The 26,488-nt window shown below is 39.6% G+C and overlaps 1 protein-coding gene across 1 annotated transcript in view; it reads right to left on the bottom strand.

Moving 5' to 3' along the window:
• Positions 1-5,688, bottom strand: part of HSD17B12 (hydroxysteroid 17-beta dehydrogenase 12) — a 156,439-nt gene extending 150,751 nt beyond the window's left edge. Inside the window, exon 1 of the mRNA XM_032413947.1 lies at positions 5,390-5,688. Coding sequence (XP_032269838.1) covers positions 5,390-5,549 — 160 coding nt within the window. The 5' untranslated portion in view covers positions 5,550-5,688. The remainder of the gene's footprint in view (positions 1-5,389) is intronic.
• Between the last annotated feature and the right edge of the window lie 20,800 nt (positions 5,689-26,488).

Raw genomic sequence — 26,488 nt, 5'->3', positions numbered from 1 at the left:
GCAGTATGTTCCTAAGATATAAAGGAATCCACCCCCAAGTACTCATGCAGTCTATAAACCAATCACCAACGCATAAGCACATGCATAGTGTAGAATGGACAACTTGGCTTCAAATCCTCATCTGCCAACTCACTAGCTATGAAACCAAAGACAAAGGAAGTCATTTACCTAAGCCTCCGTTTCTTCCTCTATACACTGGGGATAATAGGGCAGAGCTCAAAGACTGATTAAAGATACTCTACGTCAAATGCCTGGAATACTTCAAGCATTCAATAAATGGCAGTTATTAATATGACTTCTGGGCTTGCCAATTTAAATAATTAACATTTCATACATAATTCCTCAAATCATGTGATACCTCAAAGTCCAGTTAAAGAAAGGGACCTACTGCCAGTGGGCCCTGGTTACTCAAGCAGCCCTTAGCCACTGGAGGTAACTAGAACAATCCTGTGTAGTTATCCAAAGTAAAAACAGAAATTATGCACCACACCCAATTTTGAGAATCCTTTGATTCTTGAAGCTTGCCTAAGCAAAGCCAGCTTGATGAATGGCTTTTCTACAAAAGAAGCCCACCACCCCGTGACCTTTCTAAGTCTTCACTGTCAACTGAATTAGGAAAACCTTGGAATACTACAGGGCCAAATGAGTTCCATCAGCATCCAAAGCTGCAAAATCTCAGGGATCTGCTAATATAGATGTGCAGACAGCAAAATGCAGAGGTAAAGACCCTTTGCAAAATCTAAACTCACTCCACAGAACGGAGTATTATTCAGCGATAAAAAGAAAGGAAGCACTGAAACAAGCTACAATGTGGGGAACCTTGGAAACATGGTGCTAAATGAAAGCCAGTCACAAAATACTTCACATTGTAGGATACCATTTATAGGAAATATCCAGAATAGGCAGACATATAAATGTATATAGAGAGACTGAAAGTAGATTCGTAGTTGACTAGGGCTTGAGGGGGTGGGGGTTGGGGAGTGACAGCTAATGGGTACAGGGTTTCTTTTAAGGAAGATGAAAATGTTCCAAAATTATATTATAATGGTTGCACAACCCTGTAACTATAATAAAAATCTTGAACTGTACACTTTAATTTTTTTTTAAAGATTTTACTTATTCATTTGAGAAGGAGAGAGAAACAGAGACAAAGAGAGCACAGCCGGGGAAGAAGGATAGGGAGAGGGAGAAGCAATCTCCCCGCTGAGCTAGGAGGACCTGGAGATCATGACCTGAGCCAAAGGAAGACACTTAACCATCTGAGCCACCCAGGCGCCCCTTGAACTGTACACTTTAAATGGGTAAATTGTATGGTATAGAAATTATATCTCAATAAAGCTATTTTTTAAATCTAACTGCTTAGTGGATCCTTTATTCTTTGCTGCCTGGAGCAATATCCTCTCTATTAAAAACTAAAAATAAGAGCTCAGAGTGCTGTCTTGGGTTTAAAGTTATAAAGTATCTTGGCTTTAGAAGTATACTTACCTTGCCTTTCCATCTCTCACCTCCACATTATTTCAATATCAATCATTTTAGATGAATGGCAATGATGGAAATTGCTCAAATAAATGCAAAATTTATCTATGCTCAAACCAAAGCCTACAGATTACATTCTTCATTGCTCCACAGTAATGACTGTTCTCTCCTTTATTTAGTACAAACTGACCACTTTTGTTAGCAATCTTCTTCTGATTACTCGCTACAGTGACCTTCAAGGAACTAAAGCTCCAGTTCCACAGGAGCTTTTTGTTCTAAGAAGTACGGGAAGTATCCTGTAACAATGACAGGCAAAATTGGCAAAACCCATCTGCCACGGACCTGGTGAAATCGGCGTAACTCACTTGAGTGGGAATGGTACTGGAGAGAACTAGGGAAAAGAGATGACTTAACTCTGGATTACAGGAAAGAGATAAACTAGGGTATGGGCCAAGTAATGCATGGTCTTAAAACCCTAACTAGATTAAAGAATATGTGGTCTGAAATATTTTTACTGATTGCAAAGCAGACCTGTTTTCATGTTTTTACAAGCTTTTGGGGTTTTGTTTGTTTTTTTTTGTTGAGATATAATGACATACAGCATTATACTAGTTTCAGATGTACAATGTAACGGTTTGATAGTTGGTTTTGTTGTTTTTTTTAAGATTTTATTTATTTGACAGAGAGAGACACGGCGAGAGAGGGAACACAAGCAGGGGGAGTGGGAGAGGGAGAAGCAGGCTTCCCGCGGAGTAGGGAGCCCGATGCGGGGCTCGATCCCAGGACCCTGGGATCATGACCTGAGCCGAAGGCAGCCACCCAACCGACTGAGCCACCCAGGCGCCCCACAATTTGATATTTGTATATATTGTGAAATGATCACCACAGTAAGTCTAGGTAACATCCATCACTATACATATTTACAGAATTTTTTTCTTGTGAAATTTTTCCTGCCCAGTGTGGGGCTTGAACTCATGACCTCAAGATCAAGGGTCACATGCTCCATCGACTGAGCCAGCCAGACACCTCTTGTGATGAGAACTTTTAAGATTTTTTTTTTTTTAAGATTTTATTTATTTATTCGACAGAGAGATAGAGAGCACAGATAGGCAGAGTGGCAGGCAGAGGGAGAGGGAGAATCAGGCTCTCCGCTGAGCAGAGAGCCCGATGTGGGGCTTGATCGCAGGGCCCTGGGATCATGACCTGAGCTGAAGGCAGATGCTTAACTGACTGAGCCACTCAGGCGCCCCAGAACTTTTAAGATTTAATCTCTCAGGGCGCCTGGGTGGCTCAGTTGGTTAAGCGACTGCCTTCGGCTCAGGTCATGATCCTGGAGTCCCGGGATCGAGTCCCGCATCGGGCTACCTGCTCAGCAGGGAGTCTGCTTCTCCCTCTCCCGCTCCCCCCTCTTGTGCTCTTTCTCTCTCTCACTCTCTCTCTCAAATAAATAAATAAAATCTTTAAAAAAAAAAAAAAAAAAGATTTAATCTCTCGGCAACTTTCAAATTTTCAGCAAGGTATTATTAACTATAGTTGCCATGCTGTACATTACATCCTCATGACTTATTTATTTTTCCAAGCTTTTGTTTTTAAGTTTAGAAGCACTTAAATCTCATCAATACACCAGTTACTGTGGGAAAAGACCAAAAAAAAAAAAAAAATGGGGACCCACACTCCCGCCCCTTCAGATTCTAAAATCTGAGGAGAAATTAAACATACTCACATGAAGAGACTTAAGAATAACAAGAATAAAAATATATTATCAATTCAATGCACATTAATATATCATGAAGTATTTAATTGATTATGGAGAGGAAGATGTTAAATGTTGGTACTAGAAAGTAGAAAATGTCTCCCTAAAACTGCCTGCTACCACCATTTATTCAAAGAAGGCTGCACAGGATGAAGATACCAATTTTATAGGGGAGAAAACTTATTAGCGCTATTTAGACACAAAAATTAATTCTAATAATCCTAACCTCGATTGAACAAATTATCTACCTAATTTTAATCACATTTAACTCTAATTATTCAGGTGTCATCTCTGCTGCTTTGTTGTCAAATTATTTCAGTTCATCCCTCCAAATGATACAAAGAACCTGTTTAAGATGAAGTACTCTTAATTTTGTTTTTCAAAGATTCCCTGAATTTGGAGAGGTAAAGAAAATATTTTAAGATCCAGGTCACCACATATATGTAATGTTACAAATAACAACTTGATCATTTCTTCTGCTCAAGTACTTAAATTTTTCTAACAATCCAGGGTAGACTGAACTTAACAATCACAGTGTCACTTTATGACACTATGATCCTCTGTTACATCCCAGTGTTCTGGTTCAAATTTCATTTCTAAATCTTTTAAACATTTCCTTCAATTTAGCAACTTTGCTTCCTCTGGGACAAATCTTTTCAATGATGATTTGGACCATCTGAGTTATTACACTACGGTCTATTTTAGATCGTTTAAAAAAAAGTTATTAACATGACTCTTTGCTTACAAATCACAAAACTTCATCTTGATATGTAATTTCCTAATGCACTGGAATCTTGTGTAACTATCTCAAAAGTTCACAAGCTTGTTTTCCAAATGTGACAAACAAGAACTTGGGCAAGTCAATTGTGAAATCATAAACTTTATTACAATCTGGTTGAGCACTTCACTTGTTTTTCAAGGAATATCAGAAAACACTAAGTGATTTTTAAAAATAAGTATTATAATGTGAACAGCTGCTTCACATCATGGACAGAGCTCTTACATATCCATTCCTACTTGAGATGTGTTCTCTTTACATTGCTGTCCCAAAAAGGTTTTTCCTACTAGGTTCTTTAAATGTTTTGAATGAATAAAGTGAAGAATATGGAGTTCCATTATTTGTGTACCTTAGTTGAGCCTAGTCTGAAAACAAACCCTAACCATCCCAAAATTCAATCAAATGCTTGGTGAAGTGTACATTCAATAATGAAATAGCAGAATAAATAATCACAGAGAACGACCACAGCACACCACTTGATTTAAAATGAAAAAAAAAAGCCCAAAGAAAGGAAAAATACAGAAAAGCAACAAAAAAGAAAAAAAGCCAGGGCAAAACTTCCCTGCAGGTAATCTTCCCAACTTCTCCAATCTGACCTTTCTCTTCTACTTTTAAAATCCTCCAACTGAATGGAACAAGATCCATATGTTTAGCTTACTCTTTGGGGGAACACTTTTTCCTAAGTGTCCTTCTGCCAAAGTATTTCTGATTTCCGGAGAGATACCGTTTTGCAAAAGCAATAATGTTACACATCAGGCCTCCAGAAAAGTTTAAGGAGAAATTAAAAACAAAACAAAAACCTTAAATTACATGAACTAGGCCGAATCCAAGTAATTGGACAGAGGCAAGCTTCCAAAAAGCAGAAAGACTTCTGTAATTCTATGTCCTCTTCGTCCATCTTCACCCCCCAAAAAGTCAACAGAATGCCTTTCATCCTTAGCACGGGGCCACTATTCCAATCAATCGAAAAACTTTGTTTTGAAAACACTGAACAAGGGGCGACCCTAGGTGCGCAGAGTGTGACTGAGGAGGCAGCAAGGTGACGGACTCCCGGCCATGAACCCGTTATGGCTTAAAGGACACAAGTCCCTGGGAGTTCAGGCCAGATTGCTCCACCACCCACCAAGTGGCACTTCAGACTCGCTGAGTTGGGCCAACAACGTATTTACTATTTAAGAACTCTACAAGTCCAGGCAAGCCAGCAGCCGGCTAAGGGGCCGGGCGGGTACGAGGGACGCAGGAGCCTCAGGAGGGAGAGGGGACCTGAAGAGGGGAAGGCCAGGCGCTGGGCCCGGACTTGGTCAGCACCGGCCAGACCCCGGCCTGGAGCTGCGCGAGCCGCCCCAAGAGCGAGGGGGCCGGCGGCGCTGGATTGCACTCACCTGCCCATTCTCCGAGCCTGGGTCCGACCCCTGCCTCGTGACTCAAACCCCAGACCCGAAGGGCCGTGAAGAGCGAGTACGAGATGCGCAGGGCCACGTAGGCCACGGTGCCTGCGCCTACCCAGTATAAGAAGCCGGCGGCAGGAAAAGCGCTCTCCATGGCTTTCAACTAGGCCTTACTACCTTCGTGAATGGAAAAACGAATGAATGAATCCAGGATGAGGCGCCCGCCGTGACGGTGAGGACGACACTAACAGGCGCTGCCCCCGCGCCTCTTTTGGTCTAAACCCCGCCCGCGGCGCCATATCCGTGCCGCCATTGGTGATCTAGCGTTCCCGCTGTGCGTAGTGCGTCAGCCATTGGCTGACTCCAGTTTCGCTACCCCGCCCATGTCCCCTCACGCGCGCACCGGGCCCTCTCTCCATTCTGAGCCGGCTGATCGCTTCCTTGCCAATCACACTTCAGCCCCGCCCAACGCGTCACCAAGCCCCTAGGATTCCTCCAGAGGGCGGCAGGTCTCACCCCACCAAATCTCCCAGGTCTCTCATTGGCTGCAGTGGTCCTCACGACTGCGGGAGACTGCGCTCCGATTGGCCAGGGAGACCAGCCGCGTTTGAGCTCGGGATCTAGGAGGGAATGGGGTCCGAGAAGCCACTAGTGAATGGGAACATGGTAGTAAAAAGTGGGCGTAGAGTCTTGGTTTTATTTTCACCTCTGTATTAAATACTTCTGTATCACTGTTAAATATTCTGTCATTGTTCCCATAAACTTTTCCGAATAAAGGCTTGCATCTGCCATTTCTATGTCTCCTCCACGGAGCATCTTCCCTCCAGTTACATGTACTTATTGTGGACCTTCTAAATGCTCCCTCTCGCCCTGAGCATTAAACAACAATGCTCCCAAGGTCTTGGAGTTCAAGGCAAATAACTTCATGGACTCAAATAACTGTAATACACAGTGGCATAAGAGCTGTAAGATGAATGAGAAATAGAGGAACATAGAGGAACACAGCTTGATGAATAAGTAGTTTGGGGAAGGGACTCCATGTTTAACCGGACCTTAAAGGACAATAGAGATTTTTGTTTTACTCTCTTTGTTTAAATTTACGTTTTCTGTGGGGGTAGGTGGGGTGCGAGGGGACACAAAAGTTGTGGTCTTAGTAGAGATAAAAAAAACTACCTCAGCAAAATTCCACAAGGTAAGCATGGGAGATTGTGTAATGCAATAGAGTGCTTCACACTTCCTCTCTCATCCATCAAGAGTTTTTGTTTCCTTTTCTGGCATGGATCTGGGTTTATATAAAACACCTAAAATTTTTCTTAGCCAGTAGGGACTGCTGATTCAAGACTTGAGACTTTTTTAAAAGGCAGAAATTTAAGGGTAATAATTGTAAGGATTAACAGTTCAACATATCTTGAAGCTAACGTAGTAATTTTATAATATTTAGTTTCAGAGCCTTATCTCTCCCTGCCCAACCCCCCACTCTTTTTCCACCCTCTTATCAGAATAATTAAGTATAACCCTAAGGCTGATACTGTTCTTTATAAACTGTCAACTGTCTAGCAGAATGCCGCCATGTGAGTTGAGCAGGCACATTTTGTTTTAATTGAATTTGATACCCTTGGCTGAGGCTGCCTGTCCAGTTCAATGAAATCCCACCACTTCTTTGTCTCAACATCTCCCTCTAGCCAAAGTCTTCACATGCAGTATAGCCCCAAATGCATATATCCCGATTCATCGTTGCTCACCAACTAAGGCCCCTCAAGATATTCATGCTCCTTAGAATAGGGCAGAAGAAGGAGAAGAGAGCTATTAACCAATAATACAAGGGTGCCTGCTGGCTCAGTCAGTAGAGTGGGCGACTCTTGAGGGTTGTAAGTTTGAGCCCCACATTAGATGTAGAGATTACTTACAAATAAAATCTTAGGGGCACCTGGATGGCTCAGGGGGACTCTTGATTTCGGCTTAGGTTGTGATCTCGGGTGGAGGGATGAGCCCTGCGTCAGACTGGGCGCTCAGCGGGGAGGCTGCTTAAGGATTCTCTGTCTCCCTCTGCCCCTCCCCCTGCTGGTGCGTGCGCGCGCTCACGCGCTCTCTCTCTCTCTCTCTCTCTCTCTCTCTCTAATAAATAAATAAATCTTTAAAAAATAAAATAAAATCTTAAAAAAATAAATAAACTAATAATATGTATTTGTGTTGCATTTATATGTATGTCTATGGCCCCCAGTAGAACTTATGATTATTGGGAACACTATGCTGTGAATCCATAGGACCTAGAACACTTCCGGGAACCCTGAGATACTCAATAAACATCTGACAAATAAATGGAAGTGAAGATTCATTCATTCAACAGATATTGCTGTACCAGAAACTGAGCTAGGTAGGTATTGGATATACAATAATGAGCCAATGCTCAATTCTTAGTCCTCATCCTGTTGTACCATTCAATGATGAGTGGCCTCTGTTTTCCTTACCAGCTGCTCCTTCCCATCCTTCGATGGATGGCCCCTCCTAATGCTGGCCTCTATATGTTCCAGTGCCCTTGGGCTCAGACCCCTGCTCTCTTTACTTCTCTACACAGTCTCCCTACATGATTTTATCCAGTCCCTTGGTTTTAAATATCCAAATATCTCTGGCCAGGCTCAACTTTTGCTCAGAGGTGTGCATAAATACATAATCTCTACCTAACTACTCAACATCTCCATTAAGATGTAAAATAAACATCTTAAGTGAAACATGTTCAAAACAGACTCTACCCCCTCAAACACACACACACACACACACACACACTTCTCTGCTTCCAATCTGTTAAAAGTATCACTATTTACCAGCTTTCTAAGGTTTAAAACCTAGGGGTCAGCCTTGATTTTTTTCTTTCCATTACATTCCCATATTCAGTTCTTGAGCAAGTCTTGTTCACACTACCTCCAAAATATATCTTGACTGCCCACTTCTCCCCACTTCTGCTACTACCAACCTAATCCAAATCACAAGGATTTCTTATCTGGAATATGGCAATAGCCTCCTCACTGGTCTCCCAGAAACTGTCTTGAGGTTTGTTCTCCATGAAGCAACTTGAGTGGTTGTTGTTGTTTGTTTGTTTGTTTTTTAAGTAAATTAGATATCATTTCTTCTGCTCAAATCCCTTCAAGGACTTTATAAATCAGATTAAGAACAAAATCCTCCAAGACTAGTTTATCTTCCCCGACCTCTCCAGCAGCATCAACAGCTCCTGTGCTCACTTGATTCCAGCCACATGTCTTGCAGTTCCTGAAATAAGTCAAGTTCATTCCAATCTCAGAGCAGTTCTATTTCCTGTTCCTTTTCCAGAACCTCTTACCCTCTGTTTCCCAAGTCTCACTCCTTTATATTATTTGGGCTTCTGTGCACACGTTCTCCCACTTAGAGTGGTTTTCTCTGATGGACCTACATAAGTAGACCAAATCGCCTCTTCTCCTTTGCCCTGTCACTACTTATCTTTTTACCCTAATTTACTTTCCTTATAACCCTTAATGCCTTCAAACTGTTTGATTATTTGGTTTTTGTCCATCTTCCCAATAGAATGTAAGTTCATGAGGACAGTGACATTTTCTTGTATCTTCACCTAAGATGTGCACCTAAGAATAACTGACACTTAGTAGGTATGCAATAAATACTCGTTGAATAAATGAATGATGAATAAGTGAAAATAGTCTAGCTAGAGAGGCAGACATTAAGCACATCCAACTAGTTATATGATAAAAATTGTAATGAGTACAAAGAAGAAAAGAATAGGGGTTAAGAAAAGAAGATAAAGGGAGGACCTAATTTAGATGGGAAGAGGGGACTGCCCTGAAAAGCCTTTCTAAGGAAGTGACATTTGAGCTGGGATCTAAGGCTAAGTAGATATCAATCTGGCAGAGTAGGACGGGGTAGAGGAAATGAGAGAGCAACAAATACTCACTGAGGGTTTTGTTGTGATTTTGAAGAACACACACACACACACACACACACACACACACCACACACACATGCCTCTAGCACCTACCATAGCATCTGCCATAAAAATAAACAGGCAACAAAAAATAGTTGTTGATTTTGGATTTTTTAAATGAATAATGACAGGTACCATTGAAATGGACTTTCTACTGTTCTTAGAATTCGTATTGAGTATGGTATTTTTGCTCAAGCAATGTTGATTGAAACCACCTCATTTTGGTACCCATTTTTTTCTATCAGGTCTGAACAGTACCCTTGCAATTAATAAGAATAATCTTTATTAAGAATGCACACATATGGGGCGCCTGGGTGGCTCAGTCGTTAAGCATCTGCCTTTGGCTCAGGTCATGATCCAGAGGTCCTGGGATTGAACCCTGCATCGGGCTCCCTGCTCGGCAGGAAGCCTGCTTCTCCCTCTCCCACTCCCCCTGCTTGTGTTCCCTCTCTCACTGTGTCTCTCTCTGTCAAATAAATAAATAATTTTTTTTAAAAAAAAAGAATGCACACATATATTTACTAAAAGAAAAAGACAGTAGCATCACAGGGTGAAGTGTCTGTGCCAGAGAAAGCCCTTTGAGGTCCAGAGGGCTATATACTTTTGGAACTGAACAGCAATCTTTTGTCTATGGAGAAATTTTATGAACCACTTAAAACCTCTAATGCAGGGGCACCTGGGTGGCTCGTTGGTTGAGTGTCTGACTTCAGCTCATGTCACGATCTCAGGGTCCTGGGATCGCGCCCTTTCTTCCTCTCCCTCTCTTCATGCCCCTCCCCCAATTTGAGCTCTCTCAAAAAATAAATAAAATCTTTCTAAAAAAATTTTTAAATTTTTTTTAAAAAAACCTTCTAATGCATACAGGCACCTACAATGATGGTCTACTCCTATTCAGCAGTATTCTGTGCTAAAATTTAACATACAGACCAGGGTTCCCAGGGATTGGCAGACATCCTAACCAAACATATGAAACCATTAATAACTCTCCAAAGAGGAAGCAATACTATAAAACTTTGGGCTTTGGTGTCAGGTAAATCTGGAACCAGATCTCAACTCTACCTCTTATTAGCTCTATGATCGTGTATGGATTTAGCTACTAAGCATTCAAATTTCACAACAGTAAAATCGGACAATACTATATAAGCATTTAGCAGTGATTGGCAGAAAGGCGTTAAGTGCTCAGTGAGAAAAATGAGGCCTAAAATATCTAAGTAACTTTTCTATGGACATATAGAGAGTAAGTGGCAGAACTGGGATTTCAGCTAAAAAGGTGTGGTTATGAAATCATGTCTCAATAACTAGCTCAGAAAGGCAGCATAAAAAATGATTAACAGAGAGGTGAAGAGTCCCTGGAAATAGCTGGTTGTGATACAAGTAGCATACTCAAACACAACCACATTAAATTTCGGTCTCATTTATTTAAAAGATTTAGAGTTCAGAACAGTCTTTAATATGGAAAAATGTGAATCAACAATATTGCATCATATTAGTATACAGATGGTCTCATTTAATTTCAAATTCATTTTCAGTATTTCCGTAAATTGAGTTTCAGATCAGATTTTCATGATGAAATCAGGAGTAGCTCAATATAATGAAAGAAAATTCCATAACTAGGGAATTTCATAGAAGCTAGAAATTTTTAAGAATACCGTTACAAGAGAGCCGAATCCTTCATTTGGCTACATAATAAAACTTACGTATTTTTAACAGTTCTGTCTTCTTCTAGCTCATCTTCATTTAAACATAGCTCAAAACATTGTACTTAATCTCTCCTTTAAGTTCAGTTGAGAAGGTGTTCAGTCCTGGAATTTAAAAAAAAAAAAAAAAAAGCCATGATTAACAAACAGGTTTAAAAGAAACTGAAATTTTTGGCATTAGAAATCAAGTTTCCATGAGTGCCTGGGTGGCTCAGTCAGTTAAGTGTCTGCCTTCAGCTCAGGTCATGATTCCAGGGTCCTGGGATAGAGTCCCGCATCAGGGAGTCTGCTTCTCCCTCTGCCCCTCCACCACCCTACCCCCCGGCTCATGTGTGCTCTTTCTCTTTCTCTCTCCCAAAAATAAATAAATAAAATCTTCAAAAAAAAAAAAAGAAATCAGGAGGTTTCCAAAAAATTAATATTTATTTAACAAACAATATTACCATTTAATTTCTTTCACAAATAATATTACCAAAAGACATGCACATTAACATTTACTATGCTTCGTTATTGCATTAGCATGTTAAAAGTTGACTTCACATACATTATCCCATTCAAAGATCCCAGTAGCACTGCCATTTTCCAACATGGAAACAAACTCTTGAAGATGGACTCTTGCCTAAGAAAACTAAAACCAGTTGTTTTGAAACAAGTGATCAAAAAACATGTTTTAATATTTTATTTTTTAGTTTCAAAAGATCACAGAGGTATATAAAGTGAAAAAGTATCCCACCCCATTTCTGATCCCCACGAATGACGGCTGGTAATTTGGAGTGCCTTCTTCCATTTCTTTTTCTATGTAAATATAAAGCTATACGATATAGACAACATACATACACTTTTTTTTAAAGTAAAAACTGTGATCATACAAACATAATCCAACAACCCTCTTTCTCCATTCAATACACCATTTAAAATACCATGGTGAGTAGTGGCTGGCCTGCTCAGTCGGAAGAGCATGAGACTCTTTTTTTTTTTTTTTTAAGATTTTATCTATTTATTTGACACAGAGAGAGAGACAGCAAGAGAGGGAACACGAGCAGGGGGAGTGGGAAAGGGAGAAGCAGGCTGAGCAGGGAGCCTGATGCAGGATTCAATCCCAGGACCCTGAGATCATGACTCGAGCGGAAGGCAGACGCTTAACGACTGAGCCACCCAGGCACCCCGAGCATGAGACGCTTGATCTTCAGGTTGTGAGTTTGATCCCCACGTTGGGTGTAGAGATTATTTAAATAATAAATGAATACTTAAAATTACCATGGTGAAACCTTGACATATCAATATTGTGCATGAACCAGATTTCTTTATTGCACCAACGGATCTATTAATCATTCCAACAACCTTACCCAAAATACTCTTTCATTTTAAAAAAAAATTAGTGCCATAGTGAACAAATCAATTTAACACTAGGTGAAAGGGAAAGAAAATAATATATTTTTGTCAGCATCATACTTCCAGCCAAAAATAAAATTTCAGGATGGTTATGCAAGCAAATTAAAGTAAGTAACATTGGGGAATTTCAGGGGAAGTTTGTCTTCATCTCAATGACTACTTTAGCAATGGACTCAGGATTTGCTATCTTTACTCATATTTTTTCTAAAATTTCTAGCTACTTTAATTGCTATTACTTTTGCCTCATTTTCTTTCTTATTTTTATTATATTTATAAATATGTTTGATACAGGGTGCCTGGCTGGCTCAGTCAGTAGAGCATGCAATTTTTGATGTTGGGGTCATGAGTTCGAGTCCCACGTTGGGTGTAGAGATTACTTATCTGCCACATACAAAAGATTACATGAAATACATAAGCTAATTATAAGTCATAATATAATAAAAAACTATAAACCCACCACCCAACTCAAGAACGAAAAAACCAAGAACCTACCCTATCCCTACAGTCCTAAATATTCTGTATCATTCTACTGCTTTTAGGTATAAATATTTAAAGTATATATATGTATATGTATATATACATATACCTGCATGTAAATACTTTATCACAAATTTATATGAAATAATAATATATTGTACACTTTTGCTTATTTTTGAGATCTATTGAAAACCATAATATAGTGGATGCTGGAGTATGCAACCCTGATAGCCTCTCCAGGACCAAGACATTCATTTGCAGAGAGTGCTAGTTGCTGAGGGCTCCCAGTTGTGACGCCCTATGGGAGCTGTTCTTGGCCGAAGGGAGTTGCTTTGCCCTCTCCCCACAGGTAGCCTGCAACCAATGCCTAGTTAATGCAGGACTACACATGCCTGGCCCACTTATCTCAATTATGGACATCTGTGAGGCCATCCTACCTTCAGCGCTCCCTGTGGGATCAGCCCAGGCTTGTTACTCCTGCATCACAGCTCAACTCCCCCAGCTGAATCCCACTTCCCTCACTCCCTTACAGACGCTGCTCCCCAGAGGACTCCATAAATAAGTCCCCTGCAAGCAAATCTCAATCTCAGAGTCTGTTTCCTGGGAAACCTGATTGTATGGGTTGAATTGTGTCCCCCAAAAGATATGTTGAAATCCTAACTGGTCCCCACCAACATATGAATGTGGCTGTATTTGGAAATAGGGTCTTTGGAGATGTAATCAAATTAAGATGAGGTTAGACTAGACTAGGGTGGGCCTTAAATTCAATGACTGTGTCCTTATAAAGGGAGATTTGGAGTCAGAGGAAAGGTCATAGGAGCTGGAGAATGTAGTTGTGCAACCACAAATCAAAAAATTTAAGGATTGCCAACACCCCCCAGAAACTAGAAGAGGCAAGGAAGAAATCTTCCCTAGGGCCGTCAGAGGGCCCTGCCCATACCTGGATTTTGGACTTTTAGCCAACAAAACTGTGAGAGAATAAATTTTTGTCCTTTAAAGCCGCCTAGTTTTTATCAATCTGTTATTGTAGCCCTGAGGAAACTCATATAAACCTAAGACCTATACTTGGGTAGTCTTCTGGGACTTCCTTTTTTACTCACCATCACGTTTCCAAGAATTATTCGTGTTGTTTACTGTTGCTGTATCTCTCTGTTTCTTTTTTCTTCAATATCAATGGCAATATTTCATCAGAGACATTAATGAATAATACATATATGAAAAACTTTTTCTAAAATGATTATGCCTTTGTTCTGGGGTGCAGTCTTTTTATGTTCCTTTATTTTATTTATTTCCATTTTTGAGAAAAATTTTTATATAAATTTTAATATTCATGACATAACTACCTTTGAATGTGTAAGTGTGTGTTAGGCAAAATAATGATCCTCCCCACACTTAAAGAGATACACATCCTAATCACCAGAACCTGCAAATGTTACCTTATCAAACAATATATTGTGATGATATGACTAAGTTAAGGACCTCAAGATGGGAAGATTATCCAAGCGAGCCTAATCTATGTCACATGGGTCCTTAAAATTGGAGAACCTGCCCCAGATTTGGTCAGAAAAGGAGATGCAACTATGGAAGAATGGTCAGAGAGATGCAGTGATGCTCGCTAGAGGACGGAGGAAGGGGTCTGTGAGCCAAGGATTGGAGGCAGCCTCTAGAGGCTGAAAAGAAGCAAGGAGACAAACCCTTCCCGAGAACCTCTGAAAGGAACACTTTAACTTTAGTCCAGTGAGTCTGATTTTGTAATTCTAACCTATAGAACTGTCAGATAACAAGTGTGTGTTGCTTTAAGCCACTAATTTGTGGGAATTTGTAATAGCAACAATACAAAACTAATACCGTGCATGTGTGAGTCCCAAGGAAGCATACCTGAATCTGGCCCCAGTCCTCTCTTGTTCACTGTACTCAAGCCATAAGGGCCTACCCTATATAGTCTTCAAAAGCACTAAAGTTCATCCTACAGCAACCATACTTTAACTCCATAAAGGTCTGTTTGTTTCATTCATCAACGTAGCCCTGGGAAACAGTAGGCTCTCAATACACACTCATTAAATGAACGAATGGATTATTATTGTTGGAGGAAAGGGTAAAAATTAGTGGCAGGGAGCAATAACTTCTAGTGGAAAAATAAAATCACTCACAACTTAAAAACTATATAGCTTGTCTGTTGGCTCTGTTTTCCTCTTCAGTTATAACTCATGAATTTTTCCTATATAGAACCAAGAACTGAAATGGCGTGATAATGGAAAGAGTCACATTGTATTGTCTCACCTGCCCCAAACCAGTTTGTTTGCTGTCTCAGGTGAGAAAAACAAGCAGTTAAAAACAGTGAACAAGGGGTGCCTGGGTGGCTCAATCGTTAAGCGTCTGCCTTCAGCTCGGGTCATGATCCCAGGGTCCTGGGATCGAGCCCCGCATCAGTCTCCCTGCTCTGCGGAGGGGCGGGGGGCCTGCTTCTCCCTCTCCCACTCCCCCTGCTTGTGTTCCCTCTCTCGCTGTGTCTCTCTTTGTCAAATAAATAAATAAATAAATAAATAAATAATCTTAAAAAAAAGTGAACAATTAGTTGGTTACCCTTTGACATCCCAGTTGGGCCATCTGGCAAGTCTCCAACTTTGTTGCCACCTTGCAGGCATGAGATAGGAAAACTAACTCATGTTTCCCAGTTTCTAGGATGTTGAAAAATCAGAATACTGGTTATGCTTCTGTGAAATAAATATCATTAGTGAACTATGTTCCCTTTACCTATTTAGGGGATCTAAATAGATTTTCCTACTTCTAGCTCCCTTCTATTTTTCTTTACTTTGCATTAGGAGAATTTTAATAAGCCTCCTCAAATCTTTGAAACAAGGTAAAGAAAATGGAGAAATGAATAGCCCACCTTTCTTAGCATCCCAGTGTTGAGGGACCTGATGGCTATAAGGCTAAAGCACTCAGGGAGGAAGCAACAGTAGGAGGACTACAGTGTAAGGGCAGTAGGGAGGGAAAGGAGGTGAGACCTCAGGTGGCTGCTGGCAACATACAACCGCAAAACATCCTTGGTGTACAATGAACTACATTTACTTCTCTCTCCCACGTCTGTGGGTAGACTAGGGCTTGGCTGACACAGGCTGGCATCAACTAGGCTTTGCTCTCGGTCTTGGGCTGCGCTTATGTCTGCTCTATTTCTCAATCATCTGGGATCACCTAGGTCAGAAAATAACTCTAGAGAACTCATTATCATATATATTGCAAAATATTTCATCAACAGAATCTTCTTTCCCAGTAGTAGAAGGAAAAAAACAAGCCCTCAGTTGTGTGACCTTGGATAATTCTGGTACTTAGTTAGCTCACATGTAAAATGGGAATAGCAAATAATGCCCACCCCTTTGGAGAAGATAGAGATGACAACCAAGAACCCCCTAGGTACCTACTGGATTTACTCTCCCACTAGTGAGTGGTAAATGGACTATTTGCTTTACCTCATCCTCATCAATAGTAGTTCTCATTAAGCTTTTTTCTCTGTCAATTCTACAGGTGAAAAAAAGTATCTCCTTTCCAAATGTGTTTTCCAGCACCACCAAGAAATTAAATTAACTCCATTTGGATGCTACCTGGTCCCACAAGACTGTCCCCACTTCAGATACCAGTTACAAGTCCAGGTTGTTTCCTGTGCTCCTGACCAACTGGCTATAATTGGAGGTTCCCAAGACTTCCTCCTTGGGTTCTATTAATTTGTAGAGTGGCTCACAGAACTTGGGAAAACAGTTTAGGTTACTAGGTTATCAGTTTATTAGAAAAGGATACAATTCAGGAACAGCCAGATGGAAAAGATGTGTAGGAGAAGATAAGATACATGGGAAGGGACATGGCAGTCCAGTGCCCTCCACAGACATGCCACACTCCCAGCACATCCACATGTTCGGCAACCTGGAAAATCCCTGAACCCCATACTATTGGGTTTTTATGGAGGGTTCATTACATAGGCATGATTGATTAAATCATTGGCCATTGGCAATTGATTTAACCTCCAGCCCCTCTCATCTTTCTGGAGGTAGGGTGAGGGATGGGACTGAAAGTTCCAACCCTCCAGTGCTGGTTAGCTCCCCTGAGAACTGGCCCCCATCCTTAGAAGTTTTCCAAAACTCATCTAATTAACATAAATTTAGATGTGGTTGAACCGGGCCTGTTATGAATAACAATACACTCCTTCCTCCTTTATGGCTATGGAGCTATTTCAGGAACTGATTACATAAGGCTAAATATTATAATAAAAGATACTCCCATTGCTCTTTTTCCTTAGGAAATTCCAAAGGTTTGGGGAGTTGCGAGCCAGTAAGAGTGGATGAAGACCAAATATTTGTTTCTCACTATAAATCACAATATCACACATTGTCCTAATTTGCATGTTTTTGAGACTGAAGTTTTCTTCATATGCTTATTTACCGTTTATGTATTTCTTTTGCACACTGTTCATATCTTTTGCTCACTTGGTATATTTCTCTTTTTCCTAATGATCTGTAAAAGGTTATTACAAGGTTATTTGTATGAGATTATTAACCCTTTTATTTATTTTTTTAAGATTTTATTTTTACTTATTTTGAGAGAGAGAGCGCTCGCTTGAGCAGGGGGAGGGGCAAAGGGAGAGGGAGAGAGAGAACCCCAAGCACACTCCACACTGAGTGTGGAGCCTGATGTGGGGCTTGATTCCATGACCCTGAGATCCCAAACTGAGCCAAAATCAAGAGTGGGACATTTAACCAACTGAGCCACCCAGGTGCCCCTATTAACCCTTTTAGAAATGCATTTACCTTTTTGTTATGGATAATTTCAAACATATGAAAAGGTAGCCAGGATAATACAATGAACTTCCATGTATAATGAACTTTCATAACTATCAACTCATGCCCAATCTTGTTTATACCAACTAACCACTTCTCCTTTCCTATATTATTTAAGTAATATCTATGCCCAATGTGGGGCTCAAACTCACGGCCCCAAGATCAAGAGTTGCATGCTCCACTGACTGAGCCAGCCAGGTGCCCCCTCTCCTGAATTATTTTGAAGCAAATCACAGAAAACATAATCATTTTTTCTGTAATTATTTCTGCATGTACCTCTAAAATTATAAGGGACTGTTTTTCAAAAACAAAGCATAACACCATCATCCTACCTAAAAAAATTAACAGGATCCTTACCATCAAATATTCCCAACTTTTTGCCTTATTAATGTCTTTTTTTTTTTAATGGTCTCTTTGCAATTGTTGATATGGCTAATGTGCTTTTGTTTGAAGCACATCTAAGTCAAATATCCCTGTAATCACACACATTGCATACTTGTTTTTCTCTTTCAAAGTTTCCAGCATACTCTCCATCTGTGAAAAGTAGTAAAGGAAACCTCATTGAAAATGGAATTGGGAAGCCCTAAAGGGGGAGGGCTCACATGCATACCACTGGTTGCAGCCTACACAGCGAGCAAGAAGGAAGGTCTCTTTCTGCCCCAGCAACAACACACCACCACTTGCAGCCAGTGAGAAACCGCCACAACCTCAAACGCGTGTCCTCCAACGAACTTTCGTGCAAAACAAACCTCCCCTGAAACCTAATAAAGGCTTACCTTCCCTTTGTCTCTTTGGACTTGCCTATGGTTTTTCCAGTTTACTTGTCCTGAATTGCAATTCCCTTGCTATTCCCAAATAAATTCATTTTGCTAATAAAATAACAAGCCATTTCATTGTTAAAATTGACACGCGTGGAAGATTCATCAAGTTGAGAACGTTAAGATGGACAGGAAAAGCTAGCAAGAAAGTGGGATGAATGAGAAAAACATGTGTTTAAGTAAGCTGCAAAAAATGGGTAGTTAGGTTAGCAATACAAAGAACTACTGAAAGTGGGTTGCTAAAAACAGATGTAAAATCAGTAACTAGACTCACCACAAATAATCACCAGAAACAGGTACAAATGGTCTATTTAGGAAACAGTGTTCTACTTTCTGAATACCAAAGGCAAAGAGAGAGAGAGAAAGAAACAATATGTGGATATTGTAAAGGTGAAATAGCTTCCTTCTTAGAGCACAAGGCTTGTGGTCTTGATTTATAGTCTGATGCCATGTAAACAGCTTCTCGTGGCCCTGGCATACTTGTCTTAGATGAAGTTCAGAGTGAAACAAAATGCATGCATATAAATGACAATAGCTCTCTGACACTGGGAATAAAACATTGACACTCTGGTTTTAATTAGGGAGAAATGACCTTTATGCAAGACACAAGCAGTTCCAAGTTCTCTGTTTTCTATTCCCAATCCATACTTTGTCTTAGACATTTCTTCGTAAGAATTGCCTCATTTATATTGCATTTTATTATATACGTATATATGTGTGTGTTTAGTGAAGATATATGAATGAACACTCTTTCTGTAAGTTCCTTAATATGGGTCTCTTTTTGGCCTGGATTTGTAGAGAGACCAAAGGGCCAACTTGTAATATTTTCACAAGTTCCTCATAAATAAGCTACTCATTCATCATTTGATGAATGAGCTATTTTAACCATTTAAATGGGAATGGTCAAAAAACACTTGCTTTCCAAAACCAAGAATACTTCTTATTTACACATAAATTTTAATGAACTGGGCTTAACATAAAAGAAGACGCTGTTTATAGAAATCCAATTAATTGCAAACAGATAAAACAACAAAAAAAAACCCACCCAATTTGTGGACAAGATTATAATTTTTGATTACAGGTTTCCAAGTGTATAGAAAACATGATTTAAATTGCTCAGGGGAGAGATGCCTGGGTGGCTCAGTCAGTTAAGCATCTGCCTTGGGCTCAGGTCATGATCCCAGGCTTCTGGCATCGTGTCCCGCATCAGGCTCCTTGCTTGGCAGAGAGCCTGCTTCTCCCTCTGTCTGTCGCTCCCCTTGCTTGTGCTCACTCTCTTTCTCTCTCTGACAAATAAATAAATTAAATCTTTAAAAAAAAGATAAAAATAAATTGTTTAGGGAATGGGATGCCTGGGTGGCTCAGCCAGTTAAGCATCCAACTCTTGATTTGGCTCGGGTCAAGATCTCAGGGTTGTGAGATTGAGCCCTGCCTCAAGCTCCACACTGGGCATGGAGTCTGCTTAAGATTCTCTCTCTCCCTCTCCCTCCCGCCCTCTCCCCTTCTCTCTCTCCCTCTCCCTCCTGCCCTCTCCCCTTCTCGCTCTCCCTCTCAAAAAAAAAAAAAAAAAGTTTGAATACTGCCATAAAACTTTCTCTAATTTACTTTCAAAAAGCTAATGGATACTGAAAAATATATCCAATTTTATTTTACTTTTTAAAGATTTTTATTTAAGTAATCTCTACACCCAGTGTGGGGCTTGAACTTACAATGCCGAGATCAAGAGTTGCATGCTCTACAGACTGAGTCAGTCAGGTGTCCCAAAATATACCCAATTTTAGATATTTCCTTAATGTTCTAGGGTCTATCAAAATTGGAGATAAGAACTGGAGATCTCAGAGTTAATTCATTCTTTCTTTCAATCATGAAATGAAAATTTCAGGACACTGAGAGAGACTAATCAAAGAATTTCACAGGCCCTTTATTCCCTATTGAATGTATATTCAAACACCATTTAGTTTACCTGTTTTACCTTCCCTGGCTCAAGGTGGGAATATTTAATAGTCCAAGTGTTCCTGAACAGGATCCTGCTCTGGGACTGCCAGCCAGTACATGGGACATTTTACCTGCAGGCTTTAGATGGGATGAGATATTCTGATCCTTAACATACCCCAGGAAATGTACTGTGGATCCATGTCTAATTAATCTCATTTCAACTCTCTTCTGATTTTAGATACAGATAGATAAGTGTCCTCTTAAGCTAATTTAGGGAGATTTTTTTTATAAAGTCAAAGCTAAGGATATCACCTTGAGGATTTGTAAATATTAGTCAATATCCTTCAGGATGCATATAATCCCTGTTTTATTGTAAAAAGAAGTAATGAATTTGGCCTATCTTGTTGCTAAAGAACATTGTCTAAACGTTTAATCTCTTCTTTTTTTCCACAGGCATTTATTTTATTTTTATGCCTTATAACATTTATGTATCAAATATGACATAATAAACACATATATAAATTTCCCACTTCCTTTCACATTCATTTTTTCTTTACATTTTACATATATATTATATAAGAAAAAGATATGAATCTAAAAACAACACCTCCTATTACTTTTTTAGAATCCCAGCATAAATCCTGATGTCGATCTAATAAATTTTCAATGGGAAAAAATGTGAAATGCTAACAATACACTCAAATGTTTAATCTCTTCCATTTCCCATTAGAAGAAAAAAATATATATGGAGGTAGCAGATTTTCAGATCCTATTTGCATAATATCACAAAAATCCCACTTGCCCCTCATTTATCAATGACATAGTGAAAAATGTTTTACTCTGTTAACTGCCAGTTTTTTTTTTAATTTTTTTATTGTTATGTTAATCCCCATACATTACATCATTAGTTTTAGATATAGTGTTCCATGATTCATTGTTTGTGCATAACACCCAGTGCTCCATGCAGAACGTGCCCTCCTCAATACCCATCACCAGGCTAACCCATCCTCCCAACCCCCTCCCCTCTAGAACCCTCAGTTTGTTTTTCAGAGTCCATCGTCTCTCATGGTTCCTCTCCCCCTCCGATCTCCCCCCCTGTTAACTGCCAGTTTTAAAATAAAAACAAAAGTAAAAAACCAGAGCACATACTGTATTGTAATCTGCCTTTTTACTTAAAGTAGCACACATTTCTCCAACTCCTATTTTCTATGTAATTTTTCATGGCTTGACAAATTCCCTGCATGAATGTATCATAGACTAAATATCTAAATATCTAAACAATATTCTATTGCTGGGCATTTAGGTTGTTTCAAGTTAGCTATTATAAATAATGTTGAAATGAACACTCTAGTATGTTTTTTTAAAAGATTTTATTTATTTATTTATTTATTTATTTATTTGTTTGTTTATTATTTATTTATTTGACAGAGAGAGACACAGCCAGAGAGGGAACACAAGCAGGGGGAGTGGGAGAGGGAGAAGCAGGCTTCCCGCTGAGCAGGGAGCCCAATGCGGGGCTTGATCCCAGGACCCTAGGATTATGACCTGAGCCGAAGGCAGACGCTTAACAACTGAGCCACCCAGGCACCCCCACTCTAGTATGTTTTAAACACATCTCAGATTATTTCTTTATATTAAATTCTTAGAAATGCAATTACTGGGGTGTCTGGCAGGCTCAGTTGGTAGAGCACATCACTCTTGATCTCAGGGTCATAAATTCAAGCCCCACATGGGGAGTAGAGATTGCTTAAAAAAAAAAAAAAACTTAAAAAAAGTAATGCAATTACTGAGTTTAAAGGCATGAGTACTTTGTTTTTTTCTCAGTCTACCTTACCGAGAGATAAATACAATTCATAAATTTAAAGTGTTTGATGACTTTTGATAAATGTGTAGAGTTGCGTAATTACCAGGATCAAGATACACATTTCCTCATGCTTTATAGTCCGTCCCCTCCCTGATCCTTCATCCATCGTAACCAATGGTTTTGTTTACTATCACTCTAGTTTTGCCTTTTCTAGAAATGCATATAAATGGAATCATACAGTATAAAATCTTTTGTGTCTGGCTTCTCCATTAGCATAATGTCCTTGAGATTAATCCATGGTGCAAGTATTGGTAGTCTATCCCTTCTCATTCCTGAGTATTCCATTTGGTTATCCATTCTTCAGTTGATGAACATTTGACTTTCCAATTTTTGACTACATGAATAAAGCAACTATGAATGTTCACATACAAGTCTTTATATGGACATATGCTTTTATTTTCCTTGAGTAAATAATACTGAGAAGTTGAATTACAGATTACATGGTAAATGTTTAATTTTATAATAAATTGAAAAGCTGTTTTCCAAAGTGGCTGTATCATTTTGCACCATGTCTTCACCACCACTTGGTAGTGTCGGTCTTTTTCATTTAGTAGATATATACTGGTAACTCAATGTGGCTTTAATTAGTGTTTCCCTGAAGAATAAAGATAATGAGCATCTTTTTATGTGCTTATTGCACAGTCATTTCTTTTTTGTAAAGTGTCTGCTAAAGTCTTGTTGGGGATTTGGGGACTGATCAAGATAAGAACACAAGAAGCAATAAAACACAGGCTTTATTGGGCAGTACTTAAGAGTTTCAGGAGTTTTCAGGGTTGCATGTAGTCCCTCATCATGAGACTGTTTGTAGGCTGACAGTGAGGGGGTCACCATCCAAAAAGGGAGGAGGGCAAGGGAACTCCCAGAGGAGAGGGCAATCAGACAGGAGGCTTACACATCTAGGTGATGTGCTCCAGCAGCATGGTAGAGCGTCTGAGTCAGAGCTTCGAAAGGCCGCACCAAAGGCTTGGGGACCTTTATGGCCCAGAGCTTATCTTTTTTTTTTTTTTTAAGATTTTTATTTATTTACTTGAGAGAGAGCGCATGAGTGAGAGAGCACAAGCAGGGGTGCAGCAGAGGGAGAGGGAGAAGCAGACTCCCCACTGAGCAAGGAGACCAACATGGGGCTCGATCCCGGGACCCTGAGATCATGACCTGAACCGAAGGCAGCCGCCCAACCAACTGAGCCACCCAGGTGCCCCCAGGGCTTATCTTATTGATTGCCAGCAGATGTGGAGTTTGGTTTCCTAGAGTATGCAAAGCAGGCAGGTTCTAAAAATCCCCTTGTTTGGGCTATTTTGTAAATAATGGAATGTATACAAATTTGAGTTTGGCACTGGTGGGCTTTTATAACTAGAAGCTCTCAGACTGTAGTAAAGAAATAAACTTGAGGATGCCTCTGTCTGCGGCTCCCCCTGCTTGTGCTCTTCCTCTCTCTCTCTGACAAATAAATAAGTAAAATATTAAAATAAATAAAAAATAAACTTGGAGCCAATACACAGAGACCATCTTTGGCTCATTTATTTAACAAAGTTTTGTTCATTCTTTTAATTAGGTTGTCTGTCTTCTTATTACTGAGTTCTAAGGGTTCTTTATATATCCTGAAGAGGAATCCTTCATCAGATGTGTTACAAATATTTTTTCCCAGTCTATGGCTTGTATTTTTATTTCTTAACAGTGTATTTTGACGAAGAAGATTTTTATTTTAATGAAACCCAATTTATTAACTTTTTAAAAAAGATTTTAAGTAATCTCTACACCCAACGTGGGGCTCAAACTCAACCCTGAGATTAAGAGTCATATGTTCTATCTACTGAGCCAACCAGGCATCCCTATTTATCAACTTTTTTTTTTAATGCTTTCTACTTTCTGTGCCTTATCTAAGAAATCTTTGCATTACCCAAGATCACAAAGATTTCCCTCCTGTTTTTTCTAGAAGTTTTATCTCTTATGTTTAAGTTTGTGACCCATTTCAAGTTAATCTTTGTATATAGTATGAGACGAGGAACAAAGCTCATCATTTTGCCAATGATATCCAAGTGTTCCTATATCATTTGTTGAAACATTTTTCCCTACTGATTTACCTCAGCACTTTTGTTGAAAATCAGTTGATATATGTGTACACCTCCACTTTGTTTTGTCCCACTGATTTATATATCTATCATTATGTTAAAATTACACTGTCTAGATTACTATAAAATCTCGAAATCAGATAGTGCATCTTCTTTGTCTTAGCTACTCTAGAGTCTTTGCAATTCCATACAAATTTAGCCTGCTGAATTCTATAAAAATAATTCAAAAGCTTACTGGTATTTTGACTGGAGTTTTTTTGGATCTATAGATCAATTTGAAGAGAGGTGAAATCTTAACAATACTGTGTCTTCCAATCCATGAACATTGTATCTCTCTCATTATTTCGGGATTCTTTAGTTTCTCTCAGCAGTGTTTTATAGTTTCCGCATACAGGTCTTACACATACTTCGTTAAATATATCCCTAAGTATTTCCTGTTTGCTGCGCTATTTAAATGGTTTTGTTTTCTAAAGTTCATTTTATAGTTGCTTTTTGCTAGGGCATGAGCATTTTTAAGGCTCTTTGTAAATATTGTCATTTATAAAGGTCATACCGATTTATATATCCAACAAAATATGAGCTTATCTGTTTGACTGCATTTTTTTTTTTTTAAAGATTTTATTTATTTGACAGAGAGAGACACAGCCAGAGAGGGAACACAAGCAGGGGGAGAGGGAGAGGGAGCAGCAGGCTTCCCACGGAGCAGGCAGCCCGATGCGGGGCTTGATCCCAGGACCCTGGAATCAGGACCTGAGCCAAAGGCAGACGCTTAACGACTGAGCCACCCAGGTGACCCTGACCGAATTTTTTTAAAGGTCTGAGAAAGAGAGAGAGAGAGCACAAGCGGGAGCAGCAGAGGGAGAGAGAATCTCAAGCAGACGCCTTGCTGAGCACAGAGCCGATGTGAGACGAGATAACAACCTGAGCTGAAACAGAGTCTGAGGCTTAACTGACTGTGTCACCCAGACACCCCTTGACCACACTTTTGTAAGTACTGCTCTCATTAAAATTTTTTTCCCCCAAGTGTGGCAGACTTGACAAATAGTTCTATTCTTTCAATTTACTTTTTTGGACTCCTGGAGAATTATAATCTCTTGAGCAGAGTAGGTTATTGTTGGACCTCAGGCACAGAACATTTGCTCATACACATTGGTTCACAGCACACCATCATCATTGGCCTTTAATTTCTTTTACCTCATTCCCCACTTCTCCCTCTATGAGCAACTTTTTTCTTGTTCTTAGGCAACATTCCAATGTGTTTGACATAGGTTTTTGAATATTTTCTTACATTTTTGTGTCCATGTGTTTTAAATATATACAAATGATATTGTTATAGACTCCATTGTTGATTACATTCACTAAATTGTATTTTTAAAACATATGCAGGTGTGGTAGATATATGTAGTCCTTTGCTTCTATCTAATGCACAACTGTATGTGTGTGCCTCCACCATATTTTACCTAGCCCCCTCAATGATTAAGAAACCTAGATTGGTGGGGCACCTGGTGGCTCAGTTGGTTCAGCATCCAATACTTGATTTTGGCTTGCCCTGCATCAGGCTCTGTGCTCAGCATGAAGTCTGCTTGTCTCCCTCCGTCCCCGCTGCTCCTCCCCTCCTTTGCTTGCATGTGCTCTCTCTCAAATAAATCTTTTTTAAAAAAGACAAAAAACAAAGCTACATTGAAGTTTGTCACCAAAAAACCCAATGTAATTATGATTCTCGTATTTGTTCCTTTAGAGACCTGTGTAAGACTTCTTGAGGACATATATCCAGAAACAATTTATTCAGATCTATATTAAATTTTGCGAGACTGCTCTCCAGAACAGCTCCACCACTTTACACTAAGCAACAGTGTATGAGGGTTTCTATTCACCCCATCCCCATCAACACTTGACATTATCCATCTTTCTAATTTTTGTTAGTCTGTTGGGTACTAAGAGATATCTTATTGTGGCTTTAATCTGAACCTCTCATTACTAATAAGTTTGAGCATATCTTTCTGTCATTAGCCTGTTCATATCCTTGGTGCATTTTTCTACTGAGG

The sequence above is a fragment of the Phoca vitulina genome, unplaced genomic scaffold, assembly GCF_004348235.1.
Source record: "Phoca vitulina isolate PV1807 unplaced genomic scaffold, GSC_HSeal_1.0 scaffold16, whole genome shotgun sequence".
Classification (NCBI taxonomy): Eukaryota; Metazoa; Chordata; class Mammalia; order Carnivora; family Phocidae; genus Phoca; species Phoca vitulina.
Note: the sequence above shows the minus strand (reverse complement) of the source record. Positions and strands in the feature narration are given on the sequence as shown.